The 27329-nt window shown below is 61.8% G+C and overlaps 2 protein-coding genes across 2 annotated transcripts in view; one reads left to right on the top strand and one right to left on the bottom strand.

Annotated features, from left to right (window-relative positions):
* NCOR2 (nuclear receptor corepressor 2) overlaps positions 1–5127 on the top strand; it is a 172146-nt gene extending 167019 nt beyond the window's left edge. The window contains 3 exon segments of the mRNA XM_087857429.1: positions 1926–2147; positions 3180–3359; positions 3969–5127. Coding sequence (XP_087713555.1) covers positions 1926–2147; positions 3180–3359; positions 3969–4150 — 584 coding nt within the window. The 3' untranslated portion in view covers positions 4151–5127.
* Positions 5128–11192: 6065 nt separating this feature from the next.
* RFLNA (refilin A) lies at positions 11193–26181 on the bottom strand. The gene is made up of 3 exons (XM_045778851.2): positions 25828–26181; positions 14287–14396; positions 11193–12688 (listed from the first exon to the last, which is right to left on the bottom strand). Exons 1-3 carry the CDS (start codon positions 26032–26034, stop codon positions 12361–12363), a joined length of 645 nt encoding a protein of 214 aa, XP_045634807.1. The 5' UTR covers positions 26035–26181; the 3' UTR covers positions 11193–12360.
* Between the last annotated feature and the right edge of the window lie 1148 nt (positions 26182–27329).

Raw genomic sequence — 27329 nt, 5'->3', positions numbered from 1 at the left:
GCGGGCCATCAGAGGGGCCTCGAGCCCTGGCACAACCACTGGATTTTATCAAAGGGTCGTCAGGGCCTCCAAGTGGGGGTCTGGACCGGCGCTCGTCTGTCTACCCAGAGCCTAGATCCAGGGGCCGTCACTGAGCCTCGCACAATGGGGAGGAGACAATTTAGTCGAACCAACGAGATGGTTAGAGATGAAAATGTCCAGAACGTCACAGTCCTTGACGCAGGCCATGGACACACAGGCGCATATGTCCGTAGAAATTCGTGCGGCACTGCAACGAAGGTCTGCGCCAAGACTTCGTGTAAATCCTGTTCGACTTCTTGTGAGCAGTTCAGCACGCACGCACACGTGTCTGCAGGCCCCGGTCTCTCCTGCTCAGCCCCCACGTCAGACTTTGGCTCTGTAACCGGAAGCGGTCAAGCTTCCTTCCTGCCTGGCACCGTCCGACCGCGCACCCGTGACCTTGGGCGGAAGGCTCGGGAACATCGGGCTCGCTAGATGCCGCCCTGCAAGAGACCGCCGCAGCCCGTACCCCTCACGTCGTCTTTTCCACTCCTCGCTGTTTTCTTAGGAGCACCACGAATACTTTTTTTTCCCCCCAGTGCTCACCTCTGCTGGAAATACTGCTTGTTATTGAGCGATATGGCTTTTTCCCCCCCTTTTATGTATGTATTTTTGATGCCGGTGAAATGGGGCCAAGACACAGCTAAAAAGATGGAGTGTGTCCCTGGTTTTGGCTGCGTTTGAAGCTAAAAGGAGGAAAAGAAAAACAAAATGCAGGGAGCAAATGGTTGTCCAGAAGCGTGGTTCTCAAAGCCGCCGCGAAGCCGTCCGTGTAGCTCACAGACGAGCCGGGGCGGCCGCTGGCTGTCGGTGCGCTTGGCCAGAGTGCAAGTTTTAAAATCCGTGCAGACGTTGCCCGAGGACGGCAGGCAGAGGGGGCTTGAGCTTCGTGGGCAGTCTGGTTTAGCAAAAATGCGGAGAAGAGACACGTCCCTGGGTTTGTGAAAGTCCCCAGAATGATCCCCAAGAAAATGAGAAAGGGACAGAACATGGTGAATGAGAAAGGCAGAACTTGTGGCTGCGACGTAGCGGGTGTCCGCAGGGGCCCGTCAGGGACCGGTGTGTGGATTCGACCGTTTGATGACGAGGCGGCCGGGCTGGGGGCGGTCATGCAAGTGTCTCTAGCTCTGCCCTGTCCCCTGCACGCACTGTAACTGCATGGCTACGACCCCCACTTCACCGTCCGTCTCTGCACCTCTCTCTCCTCGTGGCTCCCGGGCGGGGGAGAGGCTGGGGGAGGAGAGTTAGGCCCAGTGCTGGCAGGGGGGCGGGGTGCAGGCGGGAGTGTGGGCCCTGAGGGTCCCAGACCTCACAGGGGTCACCTTCCCTCCCAGAGTCTCTTCCTCAGCCCCCGCCAGCCCCGGGAACCCAGGGTGAAACCCCCCCCAACCCAGTACCGAGCTCTGGCTTGACCTGGTTTGCCAGCTGTGTCTCCCCAAACAGGGTGTCCCCCTCTGACTTCCACCCTGACACACGCACGCGTGCACACACACACACACACACACCTACCTTCCCCCGACTTCCTCTTCAAGGCCACTTGGAATTTTATAAGAGAAGCAGCCCCAGCTGGGATTTCGGGGTGGGGGGGTTGCAAAGGGGCTTCTGATTTCCCAGAGGGCAGAGTAGGAGAGAGTGGGAGGTGGTCATCTCGCCTCCCAAACCTCAGGGCCCGAGTCCGAGGGCCCCCCCCAACCCCACGCCCACGCCGCAGGAATGCAAGGGGGGATAGGGAAATGAAACATGTTGCTTTGCCAAAATGTGCTCACTGTGTATTCTCTCTTCTCCTCCCCCCCCTCTGCTACTCTCTCCCTCTCTCCGTTGTCCCTCCGGCCCCCCTGGCCCCTGTGTGTGTGTCTCTCTCCCAGGCCTCATGACCTGCAGAAGCCAGGCGGTGCAGGAGCATGCCAGCACCAACATGGGGCTGGAGGCCATTATTAGAAAGGCGCTCATGGGTAAATATGATCAGTGGGAGGAGCCCCCGCTCAGCGCCAATGCTTTTAACCCTCTGAATGCCAGTGCCAGCCTGCCCGCTGCTATACCCATAACCGCTGCTGACGGACGGAGCGAACACGCACTCACCTCGCCAGGTCTGCAGGCCTCCCCCGCCTCGGCCCTCCAGCCCCACCCGCCCCGTCTGTCCCCATCCCGGTGTCCTTAATCTTGTGCCTCCGCGTTCCTCTGACCAACCCCCTCCAGCTTTGGAGCTTGTGACTTTATTTTTGTGCGTGTTTGACGTGGGTCTGGAGTTGGCTAACCCCCGTCTGGGCGGGCATAGCCCCGGTCCTCCGTTGCCCACTAGGTCCGAAGGAGCTGCTGCTTTTCTAAAAACACTCACTGCTGTCCGAGCCCTGCCCTGCCTTCCTCCCCTGCTGGACGCAGATCCTGGGATGCCCGCGTCCGGGCCTGTTTTGTGTCTCCTTAGAGGAGATGAGGCTGGAGAAAGGCCCACCTCTGTGTGGGTCAGGGTAACCCCTCCTGGCAGCCAGGCCCGTGGGCCCAACGTCTGCTGGGGCCACCATGTGTGACCTTGGCTGGCCTGGGACCTGATGGGTGTCTGCGTGCCAGCCCCAAATTCAGATGAGTCAGGGAGACCAGAGGGGCCAGCTCCCCCTCTGCCCCAGGTCCCCAGTCAATATTCTACTTATCTGAGCAAGGAGACCTCAGGCCCGTTTGTCTGACTTGGCCAGTCTGGTTCCAGGAAGTTTCTGGAGTTAATGGGGGCCGAGGTCTGGCCTCAGGGGTCCCAGCTTCTCTGCAGAGGGCCTGTAGCCTTCCCAGCCCTGGCACAGTCCTGGAGCAATCGTTGGGGTCAAGCCAGAGGCCTGAGGCTTCATGCTCAGGGTATCAGCCCCTGGGTGGATAGGTGGGCCTCAGGGCAGCCTGAGGGGCCTTTGAAAGTAGTTCCACCCACTCCCCTAGAAGAAACCCACCTCCAGGATCGGGCCCAGGGCAGGTCTGTCCATCTGGTCGACTGGTGTCCTGGTGGGGCTGAGCTACTGTCCTCCCCTGCCATGAGGGCCCAGGAGGCAGGCAGCCAGGGCCTCACCCACCCCCACCCTCACCGTGTGAGTGCTGCCTTCACAGTCCAATGCGGCCCTTTTCCGTGTGTCCCCCTGCAGGTGGTGGCGGGAAGGCCAAAGTCTCTGGCAGACCCAGCAGCCGAAAAGCCAAGTCCCCGGCCCCAGGCCTGGCGTCTGGGGACCGGCCACCCTCCGTCTCCTCAGTGCACTCGGAGGGGGACTGCAACCGCCGGACCCCACTCACCAACCGTGTGTGGGAGGACCGGCCTTCATCCGCAGGTGGGCATCAGGGAGTGGGGGTGCATGGGCCTGCTGGCTGTCGGCCCGTCGGACGCACAGGTCTTCAAGGTCGGGGTGCCCAAGCACCTACTGTGTGCGGAGTGTGTGATCTGGCCTCTCCTAAGAAGACTGCCCAGGGGCCAGGTGGAGAGAAAGGGTGTGCTCGGGGCTGTCCAGGGAAGCTGGCCTCTGGCCCTGATCTGAGAAGGGGGGTGTTCAGGAAGTGAAGGGGGGGCGATCCCACAGGCTTGGCAGGTCGCAGGGAGCCAGGTTTCCTCGGTGAACGTGAGGTGTCACTGGAGGGTTGTAAGTGGGAACGTGACTTATCTGCTGTATTCAGGAGAGCACTGGGCCGCAGGAGGACAGACCCGAGGGGCAAGGGCAGGAATGGCCTAGAGGCCCCCACTGGTCTAGGGACCAGGTGGCCAGGGCACAGTAGCGGTGAGAGATGAACAGTTTTGAGGAAGCTCGCAGGAGTTAGGGGGGTTTGAGACAGTGGCCAGAAGGGGGAGGCCAAGGCCCAGTCCCCAGTGTGGTAGATGGATGGGCCCATGGGGGGTCCCCAGCTCACGGGGGCCTCCTGACGGTCTCTCCTGGTCTCTCCGGCAGGTTCCACGCCATTTCCCTACAACCCCCTGATCATGCGGCTACAGGCGGGTGTCATGGCCTCCCCACCCCCACCTGGCCTTCCCGCGGGCGGCGGGCCCCTTGCCGGCCCCCACCATGCCTGGGACGAGGAGCCCAAGCCACTGCTCTGCTCACAGTACGAGACACTCTCCGACAGCGAGTGACTGTCAGAACGGGGTGGGGGGCGGCGCCAGGGCCCAGCGCGTGGCCAGAGCAGCCAGGCAAGGAGCGGGGCAGCCGCCGACTCCCCCCACAGAGGAAGGAGCCCCTGAGTCTGCCTGCGCGCCCGTCCGTCCGTCCGTCCGTCCAGAGCCGGCATCCTTGCCTGTCTAAAGCCTTAACTACGACTCCCGCCCCGGGCTGGTCCTGTGCAGTGACCTTACTCAGGGGATGTTTACCTGGTGCTCGGGAGGGGAGGGGCCGGGGAGGGGGCGCGGCGGCCACACGCACGCAGCCGGGGCGGCCAGGGACCCAAAGCAGGATGACCACGCACCTCCCACGCCACTGCCTCCCCCCCTAACACATCTGGAACCAAAGTCTAAACTGAGCTAGCAGCCCCCGCCCCCTCCCTCCGTCCCCATTCCGCTTCTCGCTCTGGACAGACGGACACGGGCCCTGTCCAGCCCCCAGCGCTCTTGTCCCGGTCTCCACGGACTGCCCCGGTCCACGAGACTGCTGGAAACCCAGTTGGGCCGGATGGGCGGGCGAAAGGGCCAGGTGCGGTCTAGGGCGAGCGGACGCTCCAAGGAACTGGGCTGTCGTCTCACACGGCGTTGCCGCAGCGGTGGGAAGGAAAGGCAGGTGTGAATGATGTATTGGTTTACAGGGTATATTTTTGATACCTTCAATGAATTAATTCAGATGTTTTACGCAAGGAAGGACTTTACCCAGTATTATTGCTGCTGTGCTTTCGATCTCTGCTTACCGTTCAAGAGGCGTGTGCAGGCCGCCAGTCAGTGACCCCATCGTCCGCAGGACTGAGGGGGCGGGGGCTGCGGCTCGTGAGCGCCCCTGCGTCCTCCCTCCCTCCCTTCCTTGGGCAGAATGAATTTGATGGGTATTCCGTGACCGCCATTGCGCACGGCGGTGGTGTTCTGTCATTTACACACGTTGTTCTCATTAAAAAGCGAATTATACTCAAGTTACAAAGGCTTCTTCTCTCCCTCGGACTGGGCAGCCAGGAGGGCGGGCGACAGGTCTCGGGGGACAGCGGGAATGTCACCCTGGAGGGGCAAGGAAATATCCACCCGAACCGCCCCAGATGCATCCCCTCTGCAGGTGCGTATTTCCATCCACGGTGAGAACGTCTCCATGAGGGGATCAACCAGTCACAGCCCTGGTGAGAGTATCAGACACTCCTACTCGTGAGGGGACGGTATCGAGTCCGCACACCTGGTTCGGGCGTCCGACACGCATACCGGGGGGGGGTGGATTCACGCCCCTGGGGAGGGCTTCCCGCTCGCACCCGCGGAGGGCACAGCGCCATCGTGTTCGGGATGGTCCTGTCGGTTCGTAACCGTGGAGTACTTTTCATTTCGTTCCTGCCACCGTCGTGTTCAGAAACAGACCCGTTGCTGTCACTGCTTTCTTTGAATACGAGGCAGAAGAGGGAAAGCCTCACCCGTCTGGGACTTGGAACAGCCACCAAGTGGCGGTGGCTTGCAGGTTCGGTGGCAGGGGTCCCTGAGAGGCGCCCCGCGCTTTGCCTCCGTGTCCTTACGAGCACAGCCTGAGTTTCGGGAAGGCTGCGGTTCTTGGCCGCGGACAGAGGCTGTTTTCGGTCAGCTCTGGGCACCGGCAGCCTCACTGTGACCCCCACCCCTGCTCCTTACCCCCGTGGCCACCTCATCTGGCACCCTGGCCTGCGCTGTGTCCTCCAGACCCTCGCCCGGTCCTGGGTCACGGGTGCGCATCTCAGCCTGTACCGCCAGATGCGGTGCCTGATTCTGGAAGGGCGTTCGGGGTCCTCGCTGCCCCCCGTCCTGGCTGCCCGCCCGTGCTGTGTGGCTGTGTGCTGTGGGCCCTCAGGGGTGCCCTCTGCGTGTTCGCCCGTCAGGACTCTTCCCCCTGCAGCCAAGAGCCAGGCAGCCACCTGTCGGCCACCCCCAGGTGTCACTGGCCCGAATGTGGACTTCATGCCGAAGTCCGAGAACCTCCGCCGTCACGGACCCAGGGTCGGCCCCGCCGTGTGGGCTGGGGGGCCGCCGACTGCTGTCCCTCGGGCCCTGTGTGCAGAGTCCTGTCTGCAGAGAGCCTGCCTGATGTGCAGACAGCCCCCGGTCAGGACGGGGTCTGCAGGGCAGGTTCTCTTTCTGAGCGTCATGGTCCCGGAATCCACCCTGTCCCTGTCCCTCAGTCTCTTGGCCCAGGGGTGCTGGCCCCTTGGCCCACCCAGGGACAGACACCCCCAAATGCCCAGAGAGGGGCCCAGCCTGGCCCAGCCAGCTTGCTAGCAGGCCGATGTGTCTGGCCAAGGGCATAGCGTTTATTCAGTTCAGAACCAGCCTTGCAAGGCTCCGATAAGGTGTCCCCAGCAGGGGTGGCCGCGGGCCTGGGGCGCTCGTGTCCCGCCCCAGACGTTGGGCTCCAGCCTTCCGCTCGGCGCTGCAGAGACCCCATGGGATTAGGACGGCATAGGAGAGGGGATCAGGGTCCGCCGGAGGCCGAAATTGCCATCCCTGCCCAAGCTCCGCACGGCTGCTGCCCAGTCCCCGGGCTGACCAGCGCCCCGCCTTCCTGGGCTGTGTGTCTGGAGGCCCCAGGAATGGGGGTGGAGGATGGGTCCAAGTCGTCCGGGGACCCTGTCCAGCCTCTCTGATACTCTATTCTCCTAAGTTCTCCTGCCAGCCTGTGCCATAGAGGCAAGATGAGCAGAGAGGCCCGGAGCCTGGTCTGGTGGTGAATTTCTGTGGAGCCTTGGGGACTTTCTGTGGAGCCTTGGGGACACCCCCCCCCCCCAGCAGGGGCAGTGGGCCTCGTGCATCCCCCGCAGGGTGCAACCGGGCACCTGGGCTGTAGTGTTGAGGGCGGCAGGCAGGTGGCAGTGTCGGGCCAGCACAGGACCCTGTCCTGGCTGGGGCCTTGCTCCACTCCGGGGCATAGGCCAGCCCCCATCTGGAATCCAGGATGGGTCAGGCCGTGTTGGCCACACCAGCCACCAAGGTTGGGCCACACATGCTGATGCCACCCAGGATCCCATGGCACCTCCCTCAGCCGCAGTTAGACCAGAGTGATCTGGGAGTGGCCGCAAGTCTCAGCCTACATGGTCCTCTCCACCAGCCCGTCTCCGTGGCCTCAGGGCTGACCCCATCTAGCACCTCGGTGTAGAGGTGGCCCTGACCCAACACGGGGGTGTTTGCAGGGTGTAGGGAGAGCTCATGGCCGCGTCTTCCAACCTCGACCAACCGGTCCTCAACCCGAAAGAGTTCGTTCCACCCTCGTCTTGTTTGCCTTTCTCGCTGCTCCGTCTTTGACACGGAGGCCTGTGCTGTTCCCCGGACCCTCATCTCCCCGGAAAACTCCTACACACGCTTCCAAACCCAGCTGGGACAGTGCCTCTTCTACGAGCTCCCACCTTACCATCTCCTCTGTCCTCTGGGTCTCTGATAACACTGCAAGCCACCCATGTCCCGGATCGGACAGAACCCCTCCAGGGCAGAGCTCCTGTTTTCCCCTCCTGCCCTGTTGCTGACTGGGCTCCCTTGGCAATGGTGTCGGGCTGAACGGGCTCTGAGGAGCAGACCTACTAGAAAACCAGCACGTGATCTGTAAAGTGAAGGACAGTCGGTGGCAGTGTCCGCGTGTCTTAGGACATTGGGAAGTTGACTAAATGCACATTCCTGGGCCCCGGCTAGAGAATATCAGTGTGAATCTGTAGGTCTAGGATTCGGCCTGAGAATCTGTGTTCTCAGCAAAAAGCCCAGGTGTTTCTGATGGGGTGGTCTGCAGCCCTCACGATGGGGGGGGTGCCCACGGCCGGAGGTTGACCTTCACCGAGAACCTGGCTCCTCCCTCTGTGTGGCCACGAGGTCTCTAGTCAGGGCCCAGCAGTAGGAGGAGGCCTGGCCTAGAGAGCTGCCGCCCACTGGGCTTGGCTCAGGACAAGCCTTCCTGGGGCTGGGGGATGCAGGCATGGTGATAACCGAACTGAGTGGTCAGGCTGGCTTCCTGGAGGTGGTAGCTCTTGGGTGGGGGAAGGGAAGGATGGGCTGAGTGGAGGGAGCCTGTGTGGGCCAAGGCTGGGAGGGGAAACCAGCCAGGGACATTTGGGAGCCCAAGGTGACCACGTGGAAGTCAGTGTGAAGGCCCGGCATTTTCAGAGAAGGAATGAGCCCAGCAAGGTGATTTGTTGCTTTTCTGAAATTGGGGTGACCTTAGCTTGCCAGCGTGTTGGATGGATTGAGAGAGAAGCTTCTGAGACCAATGGGGGGCCTGGGTGGGGGCAGCACAGCAGGGAAGAGCAGGACGGAGCCCCCCTTGCCCTGGGAGTGTGTTGGGGCCGGCGAGGGGTCCGTCCTCACTGGCCACTTAATGGCTGTGTGACCCTGACCGAGTCATTTGAACCCTCTGTGCCTCAGTTGCCTCCTCTGTAAAAGGGGATGATGCGATCATTGTCATTCCTCGTAGAGACACTGTTCACTGTGTCCCTGTGCGGGAGTCAGATAGGGCCACCAGGCAAGGAACGGACAAAGAGGGTTTGATAGAAAATGAAAGGAGGAAGAACTCCAGGTGGGCCCAGCAATGGGGGCTCTTACTTGCATGTTTGGGGGCAAAAGGGATGGCCAGCAGCTGGGGGGAGGGCTCCCTGGCCATCCTGTCCTTGAGAAGGCTAAGGAGGGCCATCGTGTGGACGGATCCTGCAAGGAGCCCGGGGGCTTGGCGGCCATGTGACAGACCCCCTCCACAGGCGGGCCAGGTCCCGCTTCCTCATTAGGATTCCTCCCACGAACTCCAAGGGTCCCCACGAGGATGAACAGGCCAGGCTGCCTGCAGACGGAGCGAGGGCTCCGAGCCCTTGCTGGCTGCTCTTGGCACTCCTATCCTGGGGAGGAGGGGACGGGCCGCGTTGAGTCCAGAGGATGGGGACACCTGTTTGGGGGGGGGTTGCTGAGTTTGATTCGAGGCTTGTGGGTGTAAACCCGGAGACGGCAGGAGTGATCGCAACAGAGGGGTGTCTGGGGCCAGACCTGGCCCTCAGACACGGGAGGGGTTTTTCCCCAGGGGGGAGGCTTTACCCCAGGGAGGGGGGAGGCCCTGCCCCCAGGAAGGCTCCGGGCCAGGTCCACTGCGGCAGAGGCTCGACAAGGGCCAAGTCTCACCTCCCACCTTCTGGGGCATGAGAGCGTGTGCCCATCTGGCAGATGCTTAGAGACGTTAAGCAACATGCTCTTTTTCCAGCCACCGGCCCGTCCCTAGTGTGGTCTCCTGCTCCCCAGGGACTGCGTGAGTGACATCTGCCCCTCCAGGGGCTTCCTAGTGCCTCTAGATCCCGGGTGTGTGGAGGGCGGGGGAGGTGGAAGGGCCTTCCTGAGCCCGGGCAGCAGGGGGCACTGTGCTCGGGTCTGTTTTGGGGTGGAAATCCCAAGGATCTAGACGAAGCTGGCGTCGCCTCTGCCTGGCCTCTGGGTCTTCTGGGTTCCCAGGAAACCCGGGGTGCACTTGGGGGCCTTCTGGGCAGCTGCCCTTGCTCCCCACTTTCTCCTCCTCCCAGGTTGGGCCTCACGGAGCCCCCTGGAGACAGGGAGCAGTTGGAGACTCCAACTTGCTGTGCTCTCTGAGGCCGTTTGGGAGACGCGGGATGGAGGTGACCCCGGGAAAGGGAAGGGAGAGGCGTCGTCTCAGTCCCCCGAGGGTAAGGACTCTGCTGGGGGTCCCAGGCCGGGGCTGGAAAGCTGCAGCTGGAGGGTGTCGGCTCCCTGCGCGCCTCAGAAGTTCCTTCTTGAAGGGCAACCCCAGGGGCACCTCCAGGCTCGCTGGGTCATTGGCACCGTAACTGCACAGGTCCAGAAGCCCAACCCATTCTTCCTTCAAGTGGTAGGAGATCGAGGTCGTGGTTGAAATGGCGCTTGTGCAGTTGGGTTGATTGGGTACAAACGATGGGACCCCAGCACGCACGTCCACACAGACTCCCATCTCTAAACGGGCTGAGTTCTCAGGGTCCCTAAAGCTGTGTCGGTGCCCTCTTGTCCACGCAGCCCGCAGAGGCCTCGGGAGTCTTCCTCACAGTGATGGAAGCCTGTCCTTGCCCCTCCTGGATTTCACCCCTGGCCCTACCCTGCTAGAGACCATCCCCCATTAAAGGCAGGCAGCCAAGTGGCTAAGGTTCTGGCCCTGCCTCCCACTCGCTGTGTGACCTTAGGCAAGTTACTTAACCTCTCTGTGCCTTACTCCTCTGTAAAATGGAGACACAGGAGTGCCCATCTCAGCAGGTATGGCTGAACGGAGTGAAGCCACACGGGATGGTTCATTTGGCGTCTGGGGCACCCCGGGTGCTGTGTGAGTCAGCTAGGGCGGCTTTACCGTTACCGTCGTCTTACACACCGACAGGCTCAGGGCTCGGCATCAGGAGGTCACAAGTGACCCTGCCCATTGTACTCCGACCCACCCCCTCGAAGGAGGGGTCTGTCCCCTGCAAAAAGCCTCTATGTCAAAAGACACCCCACTTGCTCGGCCCACCAACTTCAGAGGCCCAGGGCAGCAAGTTCTAGTCTGACTTGGCAATTCGCAGAGGACACTGTCCTGTGGCTGCCGAGTGTCTCCCTATTAGCACAACCTGGAGCCCCAGGGGTTGGGATGACTTCTGCAGAGGCAGCTGGGGCCCTTCTCTGGGGAGGAGGTGGGGGGCTATCAGTGCAGGGGGCTGAGATGCGGGTCACAAAGCAGTTGGGTGCCAAAAATGCAGATTCCCAGGACCCCTTGGAACCACCCCCACACCCAAGTCCCATGGTGGGGCCTGGGTCTCTGCATTTATTCACCAGCTCTTGGTGAAGCCGTGCCCACTGAGGCTAAGGGGGTGGGGCACAGGGTTCTGAGTCCTCGGAGCACCTCCCTGTTCCCTGTGAGCAGAGAGGCTGAGGGGAGGCAGGGTTCCCCGAAGCCAAGCCTGGGTGGGGAGAAGAGGGGGTGGCCATGGAGTACAGGGGCCTGTGAAAACCTGCCCCCTGCCCCGTGGCATCTGAGGGGCTCAGAAACAGAGGAGGGAGCCTCTTCGGGTTTGCACATTTTATTAAGATACTCAAATTCTTAAGTTATTTCTTTGTTAACCGGACCGTGGCGAACACGCACTGTCTGTGCAGCTTTATAAAAATATATCAGGCACTTTGCCTCTCTTGGGCGTGAGCTCGCAGTTGCTTCTCCTGCCCCACGTGGGGCTAAAGTCCCAGAGCCTTTCTATCCCGCCCCGTCGTGGGGGATGACGAAGGGAGCGGCAGGGCAGCCCCCTACCTGCTGGGTCCGTTCAGGCCGCACTGGGGGCTCTTAGGGCACCAGTCCGGGGCGGCACCAGCCCGTGGCCCCTGGCTTGTCCTGGCATCAGACGCAAGGGGAGCCCTGCGGCCCGTGTGGCAGCACCACATGGTCTGTCTCTAAGCCGACAGCTGAGCGGGGACCCTCCTTGCACAGGTGACGACGGACGTTCCGAGAGCTCTGATGCCTCCCCTTGGCACCTGGCGCGAAGGCTCCGGGGTGAGTCCTGCTTCTGCTGGGGTTGCACGGACAGAGGTTAGCAGAGATGCCCTGGGGCGAGGGTCCGGCCGCAGAGCTCAGAGGCCTCCACTTAGGCGGACTGTGCCCCAAATCGTCGTCCCTGGGGCACAGGACACGGAACTGCCCGGGCAAGGTCTTTACCAGCACAAGCCTTGGCTTCTGCCGCTGGCCTGTGCCCAACCTCCCAGCTCAACGGCCACCAGGGGTCGCTCAGCCTGGGCCTCCAGCCGAGCTGCACGCAGGTGAAGGGCCCACTTTGGAGACACCTCTTCCCAGGGGTGTGGGTGTCTGGATGGCACCCTCTTCCCTGGCACAGGGCCTGGGAGCCAGGCCACCAGCCCTGGACAGACAGGGTGGCTGGGGTCTCGAGGAGCTGCAGCGGCCCTCGGGCCAAGGCTGCTCTGGGCTCCAAGGGTGCGCCACAGACGCTCGCCTTCCTCTCCCCCGCCAGGACCCTGGGGTGGGCCGCCACCTCCCACATCTTCAGGGGGCCGGGCCCGCGCCGCCTCGCCCGTTTACGTGCTAATAAAACAGATGTGTTTATGGAGTGCGCCACACTGGAACGGGCCTCCCCCACCGCCCTCCCGCCCCGGCTCCAGGCTGAGCCACGGAGTCCGTCCTCGGGCCCCCCTGTCCAAGGTCCCTGGTGGGGGGGGTCGGTCCCGCCCCGTCAGAGCGCCACGGGCCCCGGGAGGCGGGGGTGCTCGCACAGCTGGAGCTGCACGCTGGAGGTGAACCAGCGGCGGGGCCGGCCCAGGCTGCAGTGCAGGGTGGTCCGGAAGGTGTTCCTGGCGTGCTTGGGGAAGATGATGGTGGTGCTGCGGAAGCGCAGGGCGCGGGGCCGAGGCTCCAGGGTCAGCTGGCTGCGGTAGTTGCGCCACGTGCAGTTGGGCGCCGCCACGATCGTCTCGCTGTAGGCCGTGACCGTGGGCACGGGCGCATAGAAGACATTGTCCCGGAAGTGCTTCTCCGAGGCATACTTGACCTCCGAGTTGCAGCTGGGGAGGGCGGGGGGGAGGCAGGGTGAGCCCAGGATGGGGCCCCCCGCTGCCCACCCGCGCCGTCTGGGGGGGTGTCCGTGAACGTGGGAAGGGCCCCCCGCACCACTGAACACAATGGCCTGGGCTCTTCCAAAAAGTCAGGGTCAAAGGGCAGAGGGAGTTGCCCGCTTGCAGGACACTAAAGACGTAGGACTCAGTGCGACCCGTGACTCGGGCTGGCTCGTGAGTTGGGCTAAGAATCTGCCGTGAAAGGGCATGGGGGACAAGGGACGAAATCTGTGCCGCAGGGATGCGGGTGGTGGTGTCATTACGTGAGAGGATGTCCCTGCTGTCAGGAAGGGCGCTAGAGTATTAGGGGCTGAAGGTCGGGATGCCACCAACGGCCTCTCTCCAGTGGTTCAGAAAAAAGATTATTTACGTAGGAGAGAGCGAGTGTGCCGATGTCCAGGCGAAAAGGGCAACATGTAAAGAGCCGGTTAATCTTTTTATCGGGCACACGGGCCTCCTTGTGCTCTCCCTGACGCTCCTAAGCTTGAGGTCTCCCCAAAAGTAGCTTCAGCACCCCTAGGGGCGTGACGCCCATACGAGCGAGCAGCTGCTCCCTGCTGCTCTGCTTCCAGAACTCCGGAAACCAAACGGCCAGCCAAAGCTCCGGGAGGGTGGAGACTGTACCAGCCTCGCCCCCCATCGCAGCCCCACAGATGGTTGGTTCGTGAAGGGAGTCAGAGGGAGTCGAGGTGGCTCTCCTCCACCCGCGTGGGGGCGGCTGGTCGTCTCCGTCACATTTAACTAACGGGGGCTCTCTGGGAAGAACGAAGTGTAAAGCAGAGCCGTCTGTCTCCTGGGACCACGTCCAGAGCTGGGGGGCAGGAGGCAGTGGGTCTCCGTGACAGGCCCAGGCTGACGTGGACAGCTCTATCCCGGGGGTCCTGTGGCTATGCGGGCAGGACCTGTGGCCCCTGGACTCCACCTTCTGGAATCCTGATCCCCAGAAGCCCTCCCAGGAGGGCAAACCAATGCAGGAAATCTCCTGCGGGGTCATCTTCACCCAGAAATCCAGATGCACCTAAGATGACCCGCACGCGGGAGGGGCCCCACTGCGCCTGCGGCCAAGGACGCCTCAGTAGAAAAAGGAGACACGACAGTCCCAGCTCTGTGTTCACGTGACCGCTACCAAACGCTGGGCAGAAAGGGGGTCCCCTGCTGCCTGTGTGGGGCTGGGTCACGGATCCCGGCACGTCTGGCGGGACTGGAGGGAGGGAGCTATAGGGTGTGTGTGTGCTGACCGTTGTGCACACCTTCTGGAAGGCTGGATTAAAATAAAATCAGCCAGATTTGGGGAGAAGGGCAGTGGGGACATGGCCCGGTGCAGACCCGGAGCACGGGAGGGAGACAGAGAAAGTCCCCTCAGGTCAGCGTCTCTTAGAATCAGGTCACCGCTGGCACAGACACGGTCTTGCCTCCTCAGGGAGCAGCCCCCAGAGGGCTGCCCCGAACGCGGGGAGCCTACTGGACCCACAGCCTGGCCCCCCTTCCCCATGGGGGGTCGGGACCAGCGCCGGCCGCACCCCCACCCCCCCAGCAGACCCACTCACCGGATCTCGTGCGTGGGCTCTGGGTGCACCTCAATGGTCTCCCCAAAGAACACAGGCAGCATCCGGGGCCTCATCTCAAGCGCTGGGGAATTCGGGGGGAGGCCAGGGGGCTGTAGGGAGAGCCACAGACACGGGGTTACACAGCCCTCCGGCCCTGTGGCCCCAGCTCCCCACTGGGCACAAGAGGGCTGCCGCACATCCTTCCAGCCCTGGCTTGGTCTGGAAGCCTGCTTCGTGGGGTCCATCAAGAAGCCCACCCCAGCGCACCCACCTGGGCCCTCGGCTCCCCACCCACCAGCCTGCCCCCCAGTTCCCAGACACCTCAATGTGGGGACGTGGTAATGGCCTCTCCCCGCAACCCCCAGCCCACACTACGCCCTGGGAGCCGGCCCAGAGCTGGGACCCCGAGCTCAAGGCCCCCAAGATGCCCCCGTGCTGACGTGGGCAGTCGGGAGCTCTGTGAGAGGCTCAAACCTTTGCTCCTGACCTTGCCTGGAGTCGCCCATGGCTGAGGGCGGAGAGCCCCCCCGAAGCCTGTGTCTGTGCCCCGTCCCCGGGAGGAAGGGGACACAGCAGCGCGAACGTCCTCAGGCTGACACCTGACCCAGGAAAGGACCAGGAGCCGCTCCTTCTGAGACCAGCCGTCAGCCCTGCCTCCTGGGTCACCTCCAGCGTGGCCAGCGGGGCTCGTTAACTACTACCAGCCCACCAGCCACGGGCACCTGCTCTCTGCCTTCCACTCGTGTTGGGGGGACGACACTTCCGGCCCCGCTGTGGGGGAGCGCCGAGGGGGAGGGGCACGTGGCAAGCGCCGGTGACACGTGTCACCTCTGGGCTCAGGGTCTCATGCCAGGGTGAGGTCCCGCATCGCTAACCTTTCCTTCTGGGGTGACGTTCAAGACGGCGGCCTCTTCGCCAGCCTGACACCCTCAGTTCCTCTGAAAGGCAGATGGCCCGGGTCTCAACGTCATGGTCAGCCCATGACGAACGCGGAGTGCGAGCCAGAAGGAAACCTCTGCTTCCGGTACAACAGCACTGCCATCCAGGGATGTCTGTGACGCGGCGTCACCTCGCGTGCCTAGCCCGTGCTCATACAGCAGGTGTCCCGCGCTGGGCCACCCACCAGCCTGCCTCCGCTGTAACTCCATGTGCCCACAGCGAGTGCTCGGTGAGCTCAGCGGACATGGCGCTGGGCCTTTCGTTCCGTTCATTCACTGAGCCCGTGTGCCCTACTGGGATCCACACTGTGGTTGCCACGGTGAACAGAGGAGATGGCCTCCTTGCTCCTCGGAGCTGGCTGCCTGAATCCTCCACTAGCCTTCAGATGACCCCTCAAGCAGACCAGAGTTCCGACTGTGGTGACGGCTGTAATCCCCGGGGTTGGCGGGGGCGGGGGGTGTGTGGCAAGGGATCATCAGGAAATCCAGGAGGGCTCCCCTGTGGAAGTGCCCCTTGAGACGTGATCTGAAGGGTGAAGAGTCCCTAACTCTGGCCCCACAGGCCATAGGGCCTGCACTTTAACGTGTCCGGAACCCCACCCTATCAGGCCCCTGAGGGGTCACCTCAGCCCCAGACAGCACCCTGACCCCAGCCCTGCCTCCCCTGCTCCACCTGCTGAGGCCCGCCAGGCCGTGGGAGACAGACGACGCCGAGCTCCCCAGAAGCCCCTCCGTCACTGCCCACTCCACAGCCCCTGTGGGGCCACCTGCCGCCTACACTTCCTACGTGCTTCGACTCAGCTTCCTTTCTCCTTCAGCACCGTCTCAGCCCCGCCGTAGACAGGCCTGTCCCCGAAGTCTGGGCTCACCTGTGAATCACGCTCCTACACCTTACCATTTCGGGGAAGTTTCTCCACGCCTGTCCCGCAATCCCCACGCACGGGGGACACTGCTCTCGGGCTGCCCTGTCCCGGCCGGTAGCCACCGGATGCCTGGGGTGATTGCGGTGTAACCGGATTACCACTAAACAAACGACAGATTCCACGCGGCACTTCAAGGGCTCAGCAGCCGCGTGAAGTCGCGGTTCCAGGACCGCCAGTGCAGATCTAGAACATTCCCGCTATCGCAGGAAGCTGCTCCCTTGGACGTTCTCGTTTTACCCATTTTGTGGAGGGTCCTGATAGGCACGCGTGCGCGAGGGCTCAGCATCGAGGCCAGCCCCCACCCCCTGGATCGGACAAGAGGAGGAATCGCAGGCTCAGACCAAGCCCTGCCTGCCGACCGACCTGAGAGTTCCGTACCGCCCCTCCCCGCCCAGCTCCTCCCAGGGCTCGCCTAGGTGAGGATTAATCCCAGCAGCCGGCGTTCTGAGCTAGCGGCACAGGCACTGCCCCGGGCACGGTCACTTATCCGACCGCAGGACAGCTGCTACCAGCATCCCCGTGTTACAGATGCTGAAACAGAGGCCCAGAGTGACCAAGAATTTGCTTGAGGCCACACAGCTAGGAAGAGGCAGGACTAGGATTCGAACCCTGGGGTTCCAGGGTCCGTACCCTCGACTCCCACTCCTCGGCTGCCTCTCACACACGTGGGACTGGCCTCTGCCCACGTGTCCCTCACGCCCTCGGCCACACGTCCGCTGACTCTGTGCCACAGCTCATGCTGCTTCCTGCACCGGGAACGTCCTTCTGGTTCCTTCTCACCTGGTCCAGGGCTGCCACCCCTACGTGTGTCTCTCACCCCCAGACAAGGAGCTCCGTAAGGTTCAGGACTTGATGGGCTGTCTAACCCAGGCCCAGGCACCTCACAGCGCCTGCGTGGTTGAGAGGCGAGAACTCTCACGTGCATAGAAGCCCCCACTGACTCGTTACCCGGGGCCGGGCCCAAGCCTGTCTGGGGTCAGCCTATGGACAGGATCCCCCGCAGCGCCTCCCCAGCCACAGGGTCCCCAGAACAAGAGCCAAGGGCCACAGGGAGAAAGCATACAAGGCTGGGAGGAGGAGGAGGTCCCCCAAAGTCCCCAGTAGCTGTCCTCAAGGTGGCCCCATGTTTCGCTGGCATTTACAGAGTGAGTGACCCACAAAGGGCCAACGGCTGTCCCCTTCCTGGGCGCGGCAGGGGGAATAATGTCCCAAAGATGAGCGCACCCTAATCCCCGGGACTGTGAGGTGGTTAGGTTAGGGATCTTGAGATGCAGAGGGGAACCTGGGCTAGCCGGTGGCCTGGCGTGATCGCAGGCATCCTTATCCGAGGGAGGCACGGGGTTGGGGTCAGACTGAAGATGCTGTGCTGGAGCCTTAGGATGGGGGAAGGGGCCCCAAGCCAAGGGATGGAGGAAGCTTCTAGAAGGTGAAAAAGACAAGGAACGATTCTCCCCTTGACCCTCCAGAAAGGAACACAGCCTTGCCAAAACCCTTGATTTTTAGCCTATAAGACCCCTTTCAGACGGCTGACTTTTGGAACTGTGAGATAATCAGTGTGTGTTGCTTTAAGCTACTTGGGGGCAGTCTGTCACAGCAGCACTAGGAAGCTATCCATGCGCCGGCTGACTCGGGGCAGACAACCCTTCTCTCTGGCCAGCGGCCTCCTGGTCTCCGAGGCGGGTGACAGGTCACAGTGCCCGCAAATGCGTGGGGCAGTGCGGGGCACAGAGTAAGCACCGTATAAAAACTGGCTTGTGTTAGGAGTCCTTCTTCACGTGACGGTCCAAGGGAGGGGAGTCCTCCCTGGAGAACAGCATACCCCACAACCTTGTGAGCTTTGAGACAACACTGCCAGAAGCAAGCACACACTTTCAGGAGACTGAATTTAGAGAGGTAGGAGGACAGTGACAAGATTTAAGCACTTCTGGCATTCTCCATGGCTCATCGGGTCACACCAACTGACCCCACCTATAAACCTCCATGATTTGATGTTTATCAAAATAATGCTGTCTTCCCAAAGGCATTACCTAAAGAGTGGCATTTCCCCAAAGGTGTACATGTGTTTGCAGAGCACCTACTGTTTGCTAAGCACCTGCTGTGGGCTGAACACCTACTGTATGCCAGATCCTGTGTGGGTGGGAGAAGGCACAGTGCCTCCCAGGGAGCCTCTTGTTCAAGAGGGCATGACATTGGCTATAGAAGAAATCAGAGAATGATCCAGGCACGTGAGGGGATGTGAGCATGGGTGCTAAAGTTTCTGGAGATGTTTCTTCTGTTCACATGGGTGGGACAGCTGGAGAGAGAGAGAGGAAGCCTGATGCTGGTTTTCATCACCCCACCCTGCTCTCCCCGAATAACTCCCAAGCTAGGGAGCAGGGAGGGCAGCTCTGAGGGGCAGAGCCTTCCGTGCTGTCGCAGAGCTGAGCGACACCATCCCCCTGGGGTCGACCCAGGATAAAGAAACTGCCCGACCTCCTGGTACCTCCCCGAGAGCCCCGTGGGAGCAGCCCCATTCCGGCCGGATCTCGCTCCCTGACTGGCTGCCAGGAGAGGAGACAAGACTCACTTCACAGGCTGGGCTGGGAAGCCGGAGCTCTGGGCACCGTTTTCCAAAGGGCCCCAGTGGAAAAACATCTAAAATCTACCCAGACTGGAAGTGCTGTGCAAGAGATATGAGAAGCCAGCGAAAATCCAGACGCAGGCTGGCATCCAGCGGGCCTGGGTGGCGAGACAGCTCCGGAAGTCACCGCCAAGGCCCCAGGACAGCCCTGCGGGGCTCCAGGGACAGGAGCAGGGGGAAGACGGCGGCGGCCGCACAGCGCTCAGCCTCCCCGCAGCCACCGGCCCATCCGGAAGCTCAGAGCTGAGTCTTTCTGGATGCAGGGTTATTTTAACATCTAAATGGCAGTGCCAGCCCCATGGAACCCAGCCAGCCTGGAGAGTGGGCAAGGGAAGTGCCTCTCGCAGCCAAGAAAGCACACCGATGGCCCTGGAAGGAGGACTTTCCAACCGCCCTGGAACAGACGCTCCTCCAAGACTGGGTCACAGTCTGATGGAGGTCACCGGGCTGGGGGCCGGCGGGGCAGGGGAGGGGGGCTCGCACACCCAGGGGGCCCACTGCCGCTGCACCTGCTACACCAGCCACGGGCCTACCTGGAGCAAAGACGGCCCCCAGACAGCCCACCACCCTCACCCACCCCCAGATCTTTCCTCCCGATGCCTGGATTTTGGTTCCGTCCTAAAGAGAACCCTCCGGGAGCTGCTCAGCCACCTGTAAAATAAGGCTGTGCCATTTGTGAGGCCTACCCCACGGGGCTGGCCAGTGACCTAGGGGGGGTTCGGATCCCCTTGCAGCTCTGGGAAGCAGAAGCAGGGGAGGAACGAGCTAGTCCCACGCACAGACGAGCTGAGACCACCCCCCAGGCCCCTTAGATGCTGCCCTCTGCACCCCGGATAGAGGGACCCAGCTGGGAGGGCCCTGTTGTAGTCTGGGGGAGCAGGCCGGCTCTCTGGTCTCCTGGGCAGGCAGGGGGTGGGGTGGGGGCCCAGGGCGGGCCCCAGAGGGAGCGGGATCCGGAGTCCCCACCCGCCTCGGCCAGTGATTCATGGGCCTTCCCCAAGAGGCGCCAAGGTGAGGATAAACAGTCTCTGGCTGGAAGTACAGACACAGAGGGGCTTCGGAGCGCCCCCTCCTGGCGGCGGTACAGGGCACGGCCCACAGGACGGCAAAGAAAGATAACTGCCCCATCGTGAGAGCTCCGTGCCATGTGGGGGACAGCCCAGCGGTGTCTGGGCCCAACCCGAGGGGACACACAGCGGCCATGAGCTCTCCGTTCCATCAGGGAGCAACCAGCCCCATCCATGGAGGGTGTGGAACAGGAGGAGGCGTCCAGAGCCCCCTGCTGCTCCTGTAGAGAGACCGAACCCCAGGGAGACACCCCCCACCCCGACATGGCGAGAGGTGTCCTGGCCACAGTCACATGCAACCCCCCGCAATGGCTAGAATGGCCTTTTCTCCAGGTCACTGGGCTCAGTGGCTGGCAGTGGCTTCGGTGGATTCAGTGGCTTTTGTCGCTGTCCGAATTAAACTCCATTATCTTCCATGCGCATTTGGGATTTGCTGACCTCGACCTTCACCCCAGAGGAAAGTGATCCAAGGAGGAGACAACTTAGAGCTCCCACTCTTCTTACGATAGGGCCTGGGGCCATGGGACAAATCCTAGGGCAGTGGGGAGGGGGTTCCATAGGCTCACTGCTCTCCCCCAACACGGCCCCACCGTGGAGCTGAACGGGCCCGGCGGGGGGAGCCCAGACCTCGCACGGAGCAGGCCACTCCCTGGAGAGCCACAAAGTGTCACGGGCCCAGCACACACTCCACAGGCCTGAGGTCTGACACCCAAAGCAGGAGAACTAAGCAAACACCAACATCAGCTTGGAGGCAGGGCTCCTTGCGACAGGCGGCCAGACAGACCCAAGCCAGCGGGACAGAGGTTGGCAGGTTGGCCTGTGTGCGCCCCAAAGGACCCAACCTATTTGGAAATAGGGTCTTTGCAAATATGAGGTCCTACTGGATATGGCTGGGCCCTAAATCCAATGACTGGTGTTCCTGTAAGTGGGGAAACTATGGGACACACGCAGGGAAGATGGCCACACAAGGACGGGGCAGAGACTGGACACCAAGGGTTGCCAGCCACCACCAGAAGCTAGAATAGACCCACGGGATGGAGTCCCCCCTACAGCCTTTGGAGGGAGTGTGGCCCCCCTGACGCCTTGACTTCAGACTCCTGGCTCCAGAACCTAGAGAAGGAATGTCTGTCGTTTTAAGCCCCCCCCCCCCCCCCCCCCCGTCTGTGACTTGGCTGCACAGCTCCCAGGGAGCTCGTGCAGGCACCTGCGAGGCTCTGCCAGCCAATGAAAGCGGTTTTCCCAGGAAGGGGGTTCCTGCTTGCTCCCTGCTGGGGAGCACCTGGGGGGAGGGGGCCTATTGTCTTCCTTCCACAGGAAAGCTACAGCCAGAGCTTCTCAGACCGGCGAGCACACCACTGAGATGTGGGGCTGCCGGAGACTTTGCTGGAGGCCGATTCATCCAGGGTTCAGCAGACAAGGGCTGAATGAAGGTGCTCTTCCTCCCGTCCCTCCTCCCAACCTCCCTTTCTTGGCCTGACACACCTGGCTCTCTTCCACCTGAGCTTGCTCAGACACCCTCACTAGTCAGGGGCACACGGATGAGCCTGCGAGGGGGCCATGGGGACTGACCTCTGTCTCCTCAGGCTGTCTGTCCGTTCATCCACCCATCTGTCCGTTTGTCCATCCATCCATGGATTCACTCCTCTGTCCTTCTGTATTTCCATCCTTCCCAACTCCGGGCACTAATTCCCAAAATCCCTACCTCCCTCTGTGACCCTTGGTATCACCCTCATGGTCCAGAAACAGAACTGAGAGACTCCAGGACTGCTGGCGGGGATGGGGAGCCGTGACAGCCAAGCCCCCAGGAGGCGGCGGTGACCGTGGGTGTTCTCAAAGGGCTGGGCGGCCCTGGGAGATTTCCCAGGATGGGGCACAGACCCCTGACTCCCCACCGCTGGTTCCACCTACGCCCGGCCCACACGGCTCCTCCCAGAATCCGGGTCCAGGGAAGCCGCACCTCATCCTTAGGGGGATTCTCAGGCGTGCCGCTCAGAAGTCCATTCAACATAGAAGCAGTCCCGGGAGCCCGGATGGGGTGACAGGAGCCATGCATGACGGAGCCCAGGCCGCTGGCTATGGGTGGAGCCCGGGGCAAGAGAACCCCATCTCCACATCTGAGTGGGTATCAACCCAGCCCGTCACCCCAGCCACCACGACCCAGTGGGCAGAGTCCCTCCTCTGCCACAGACACAGCTCTGTCCACGTCTCTCGCACCCCGGTGATGGCTGTTCTCTCAGACACGCGGCCTGAGACCCCAAATGCTGTTTGTGGCCTCCCTGAGGGCTAGTTCCCCGCCCTGCCCATGTTTAATAGTCTCTGCTGCACACACCCCTCTCCCTCACAGGCAGCCTGTTCCTCTCCGTCCCCACAGCTCGGCCGGGCAGGCCTGGGAGGCGGGAGGGAGGACATTGGGGGTCTGCTCGACCTCAAGCTGGCAGCCCTGACCCCAGGAGCTCGCAGGCGGCACGGACGGATGGCGTGTGTCTTGCTCATACTGTGTCCCTCGCCGGGCCTGGTTTGAGCATTTGTGGGGTGAGTGCAGCTGACAGGCGAGCCCTCCTGGCCCACGAGCAGCCTTGGCTGTCCCTCTGTCCTGCAGGAGAGCAGGGCGCCCACATGGGGCCAGGCCCGCACAGACCCCCTTCCTCATGGCATCTCTCTCAATCAAGTCTGACTTGGGTCTCTAACTTGAAGGGCTGTAGGGGCTCAGTCTGCCTTTTGAAAGATAGAAATAAATAGTCACAAGTACATTTTTAAAAGACCAAATGGAAATTTACTTTCTGGCCTCAGCTTGGCCCACAAGTCCCTGCTCTGGCCTCTGCCGGCCTCCTCACGGCTCCTCGAACACACCTGTCTTGCTCCCACCTCAGGACCTTTGCACTTGCCATCCTCTGGGACTGGCACACACTTCAGCTCTAGAACCATCACATCCACACCCTCACTTTGTTCTGGTTTCTGCTAACCACCGCTTTCCTGACCACCCTGGCTTCGACATTCCACCCTTACCCGGCCTTTTAAGAACACTTACCAAGCCACCAGGTATGGGGTCACATTTAGGTTGGTGACTCTGTCTCTCCCACTAGAACACCAGTTCCATGAGGGCGGGAACCCTGAACATCTTGTAACTGCTATGTCACCCACAGTCCAAAACAGCACACAGCACACAGTAGGTGCTCAGTTAAGTCCTCGAACGACTGATTCCTACCTCATCATCTGATTCGGGAATCACCAGGAACATGACTCTTTGCCCCAAAGAGTGAGCAAGGAAATCCCGTGGTCAAGGCGGGGTGGGGAGGTGCGTTCACACCCAGCCTGGCCCCAGTGCCTCTGCTGGCTTGGGCGGGGGCAGTCCCGCAGTCAGCCAGACAGCCCGCGTCAACAGGGCATTGTGCCGACCGTGAGTGAGCCTCTTCACACAAAGCGAGGGGTGGGGACGGGACCTCTTTGATGAAAAGAAGCGTGAGCAAATTTAACGCTCGTGTCCAGCATAGTGAGCAGGGGGACAAGCTGGTGAGGACCTCACCCGCTAGGGGCTGGGCACAGCACTCGCTGCTCACGCCCCTGCCTGGGGCAGCAGCACCCGGAACCGGGTGTCAGAACAGCCCGTGCAAACCAGGCTGACACCCAGACCCGTAAGGCCTGGTGCAGGGCAGCAAGGGGACCCCAGAGGAAACCAGGCTCTGCTTGCCACCAGCCTCTGCTTGGGTATTTGAAAGGATTGGCTCCAAGACGTGCGATGGGTTTCTGTCTGTTTCCCCAGAGACGCGCAAGATGGGCGGATAACCTGCCGACTTCTGCACCTGGAAAGCATTCTCGGCGAGTCAGCAGCCAGCAGGGTGCTGTTAAACATCGGGAGCTCACCAGGAGGTGGGATGCCCTATGGGTTAGGTGGGCGGGGCCCCAGCTGCAGGCCCCCGGGCTGAGAAGAGGTTGCCCTTGGCAACCATTTCCTCTCTTTTTATTAAAAGCAGCATCTCAAAACCCCATACGTTCACAGGCATTTTGTTTTTCAACTTAAAAAAATAATAATAAACCCACACAAGGTAGTTAATTAGCTATAGAGTAAAAAGTAGGATAATAGAAGGTTTAAGCGTAGAGACTCCGGATCTAAATTCTCTGGGTTCCATCCCAGCAAGACCACTTACCAACAACCGGGTGACCTTGGGTAAGTCGCTAACCCCTGCTTCAGCTTGGCCCTCTGGAAAATGGGGTAGTAATGGGGATGGTGCTTACTTCATCGGGATATTGTGGAAAGCAAATGAGCCAATGTACATCTAGGGGTTAGGAGAGTTTCTGGCCCGGGGGGAAGGGCTATCTAAACGCCAGATAGCATTACCTGTGCGGAAATAGCCCCAGGTTTTGCCTTCAAGCCAAATCAAAAGATCAGGGACAGCCCAGTTCCATACCTGGCAGCTAGTTAGCAAGGAAGGGGAAAAAAATAAAATCAACCAGAACAGCCAAGACAAGGAAGCCAGGCACACAGTTCTTATGGCTGCGCTGGCTGGCCGGGCTGGCAGAGAAAGCTTCCAGAAAACCCTCTTTAAGGAGGACTCTAGGTCATCCAAAGAACAAAGGGAAGACTGGCTCCCTGTCCCTTTCTAAGTTCTGTCCTGTTGGACACCGGATTTACTCCCAACGTGCACAGCCCACATACCCTCGGAGCAGCGGCGCCAAGTGCGAGCCCCTCTTGCAGGAAAGCTGGGCGTTCATGCTGCAAACAGCCTCTGTCACCCCTGCAAGTCCTCAATGCCTCCCCCCAGCCCCCAGCCCAGTGCTCAAATTCACCACATGATTTGGGTCCAAGATAATAGTTCCCAAGCTGGGCTGCGCATCAGAATCATCTGGGGAGGCTTTTAAAATCCTGGTGCGTGGGTCACAGTCTCTACCAATGAAACGTGGATGTCTGCTGGGAGGTGGGCCTGGGTATTGTTCAAAGAAATCTCCGAGAGATGCCAACGCCCAGTCAAGTCTAGGGCTCACCGGACTAGGGAGCAAGGGAGGCACAAGTGAAATTCAGGCCGTGAGGCTTGAGGCAAGGCAAGGGTTCCTTCCTGCTGTAGGGAGGATTTTCAGCTGGGGGGAGGCACTGTGTGCCCTGTGAGGTACCGGGCCCCAGGAAAGCGGAGTCGGGCTGGAGCTGGGCCAGCACATACACTTGGCAGAAAAGATGTTAAGACGTGCAGAGAGCAGGCAGGAACGGGGGGGGGGGGGGGGAATGCCACTGGGATCGTTAGCGACCTCCCAATTTCATCTTGTCACTTCTCAAGTCGGGAAGGTACCGGATCCCACCCACTTTGCTCCAGCCTGCCAGGGGCCACCCCGGCTCAGCCTAGCCGCCAAGCTGGGTGCCCACCCAAATCCACATGAAGGCCCTACTAAGTGGGGGGGGGGGGGGGTTGGGGAGAAAACTCTTGAGTCTCCTGCGCTGGGGCTCCAGCCTCCCCCAGGCACGCCTCAGCTCCACGTCAACATCCCTCAACATCCAGAGAAGGAAGGGTTACTGTCTGGGTTTGGTTTTTTTAAAAAATTGTTAAAAAAAAAAAAAAGGGGGGGGGGGGGCTTTCACGCTGGCAGCGCCGGGAACAGTAAACAGGGACCCGGGTCAGGAGAGAAGGGACCCGGCTACGGATGTCTGCAACATGCTTCGTCCTGGGGTTTCAGCCCACCCAATCGGGAGAGAACTTTGGGAATTCCGGATGTGTTCCTCACCCCCTAGCCCTTCAGGGCTGACAACAAGACAATCACTCAGTAGAGAGGCCCACCGCCAGGGAGAGGTCTCCAGGTCCCGGGGTCAGGCCAGACCTCCACCTCCGTGCCCCGGCCCCGCCCCGGGGAGCACCGCTGTCACCGGGCCCCCTTCTGAGCCCCGCAGCTGGGGGTGCGGGAGGAAGCCCGTGCCGGCTTCCGAGGCACCGCATCTGGGGGCGCGGCAAGAGCCACCCCTCGCCCCTGGCTGGCCCCGACCCGCGCTCTGCGCGAAGGCGCGCGCTTACCGCTCTGGCCTCTCCGGGTCCGGGGTGCTCCGAGGAGGCGCCGGCGCCCCCCGCGCGGGCGTCGAGGATGCCGGGCGCCAGCGAGTAGAAGGGCGGGCTGGGGCTGGGGCTGGGGGGCAGCCCGGAGTCGGGGCTGTCCAGCAAGCCCTCCCGGCTCTTCTCCTTGAGGCTCTCCTCCATGCCCTGCAGATGCAGGTGGCCCACCATGTCTGGGGGGCGCGGGGCGCGGGCCCCCGGCTCCTCGGGGGACTCCTCCACCGCGCTCCGGGGGCCTGGCCGGGCGGCGGGCCGAGGGTTGCGCGCCTGGGACTCGCGGGCAGAGCCGAGCGGCGGCGCGTCGGGCCCAGCGCTACCCACCCCCCCACCCCGCGCCCCGGCTCCCCGCCGCCGCAGCTCCGCCGCTCGGTGCGCGCCGCCGCCGCCTGCGCCCCCGCCCGCCCCGCCGCGCGCCCGCCCGGCCTCGCCTCCGCGCTCCGCCGCCGGCCCTCTCCGCACCTTCCCGGCCCGCGCCTCCTTTTCTAGGCGCCTCCTCCTCCTCCTCCTCCTCCTCCCCTCCCCCGGCCCACCCCGCCCGGCCTGCGCGGTGGGCACCCGCCCCGGTCCGGCCTCCGCCCGCCCTCCCGCCGCCGCGCCCAGGGACCGCACCGCCACCCGCCCGGCCGAGCAGGCTTTCTGTGCGCCCCCTTCCCCCGGCACACACACAAATGCTTGGGGGTTCCCGAGTCACCCCGAGTGCCGGCGGTAGTAATGTTTGATGTGGCCACCCGAGGTTTTCTCCATCTCGCTGAAGTCAGAATGCAAGAATCTTTAAAAATCTCGATTTTAGAAGACCTGTGACTTACGAAGCAGGGGAAACATGAGGTCTGAGTGCTCCCGGGGCTTCAAGACCTGCTCTTGAGCTGCTCTTTTTCCAGAGTGCCCACCCTTAGTTTAGGTCCTAAATGGCCCACTGCCTGCCCTGGGCACCTGTGTCTCCGTGAGCTGATTATCTGTTACTCAAGGCCACCTGGGCCTTCAGGTGGAGAACACTGGGTAGAAATGGGGCTGGGGGCAAGTAGGAGAGCTGAGAAACCCTTCCTGGAATCGTGTGTGCATCTGTCCCTTTCCAGATTTCCTCCTAGAGGTCCTTTCTCATTAACAAGGGTCTCCCACCCCCGTCTTTTCTTTCCTCCCAAGGGATAAGGACACCTGCTTTCTTTTCTTCAGATGACGGAGAAGCAGCTCTCTGCATTGGCAGCTCCCATCCAGCCACCCACTCACACAGACACCCCCACACCGCTCCCAGGCATCCAGCCTTGCATCCTGAAAGCAGAGGCCCAAATTGCTTTGAAAAAGGGTAGGAATGGGAGAGAGGCTAGAGGGAGCAGAGGGGAGATGGTGTAGACAGATGTCTCAGCTCTTCGTCTTCCTTAAAGCATGTTCATTGGGTCAAGACTGATCAGAGCCCTACCGCGCCCTGAGCCCTGGGGAGGATAGCCTGGCCCTGGGGCACCCTGTTTGGG

Source organism: Ursus americanus, chromosome 30, assembly GCF_024610735.1.
Source record: "Ursus americanus isolate L20-20 chromosome 30, mUrsAme1.1.p, whole genome shotgun sequence".
In the NCBI taxonomy this organism is placed as follows: domain Eukaryota; kingdom Metazoa; phylum Chordata; class Mammalia; order Carnivora; family Ursidae; genus Ursus; species Ursus americanus.
The sequence above is the reverse complement of the archived record's forward strand: the minus strand, read 5'-3'. Positions and strand labels throughout refer to the sequence as shown.

Bases quoted from the DNA above. Each gene is read 5' to 3' on its own strand.
- RFLNA (XM_045778851.2), bottom strand. From the start codon at position 26,034: ATGGTGGGCCACCTGCATCTGCAGGGCATGGAGGAGAGCCTCAAGGAG. The intron at 14,397-25,827 runs GTAAGCGCGCGC...CTCTCCCTACAG, and splicing joins GACCCGGAGAGGCCAGAGCG to CCCCCTGGCCTCCCCCCGAA. The intron at 12,689-14,286 runs GTGAGTGGGTCT...CGCCCTCCCCAG, and splicing joins GAGCCCACGCACGAGATCCG to CTGCAACTCGGAGGTCAAGT.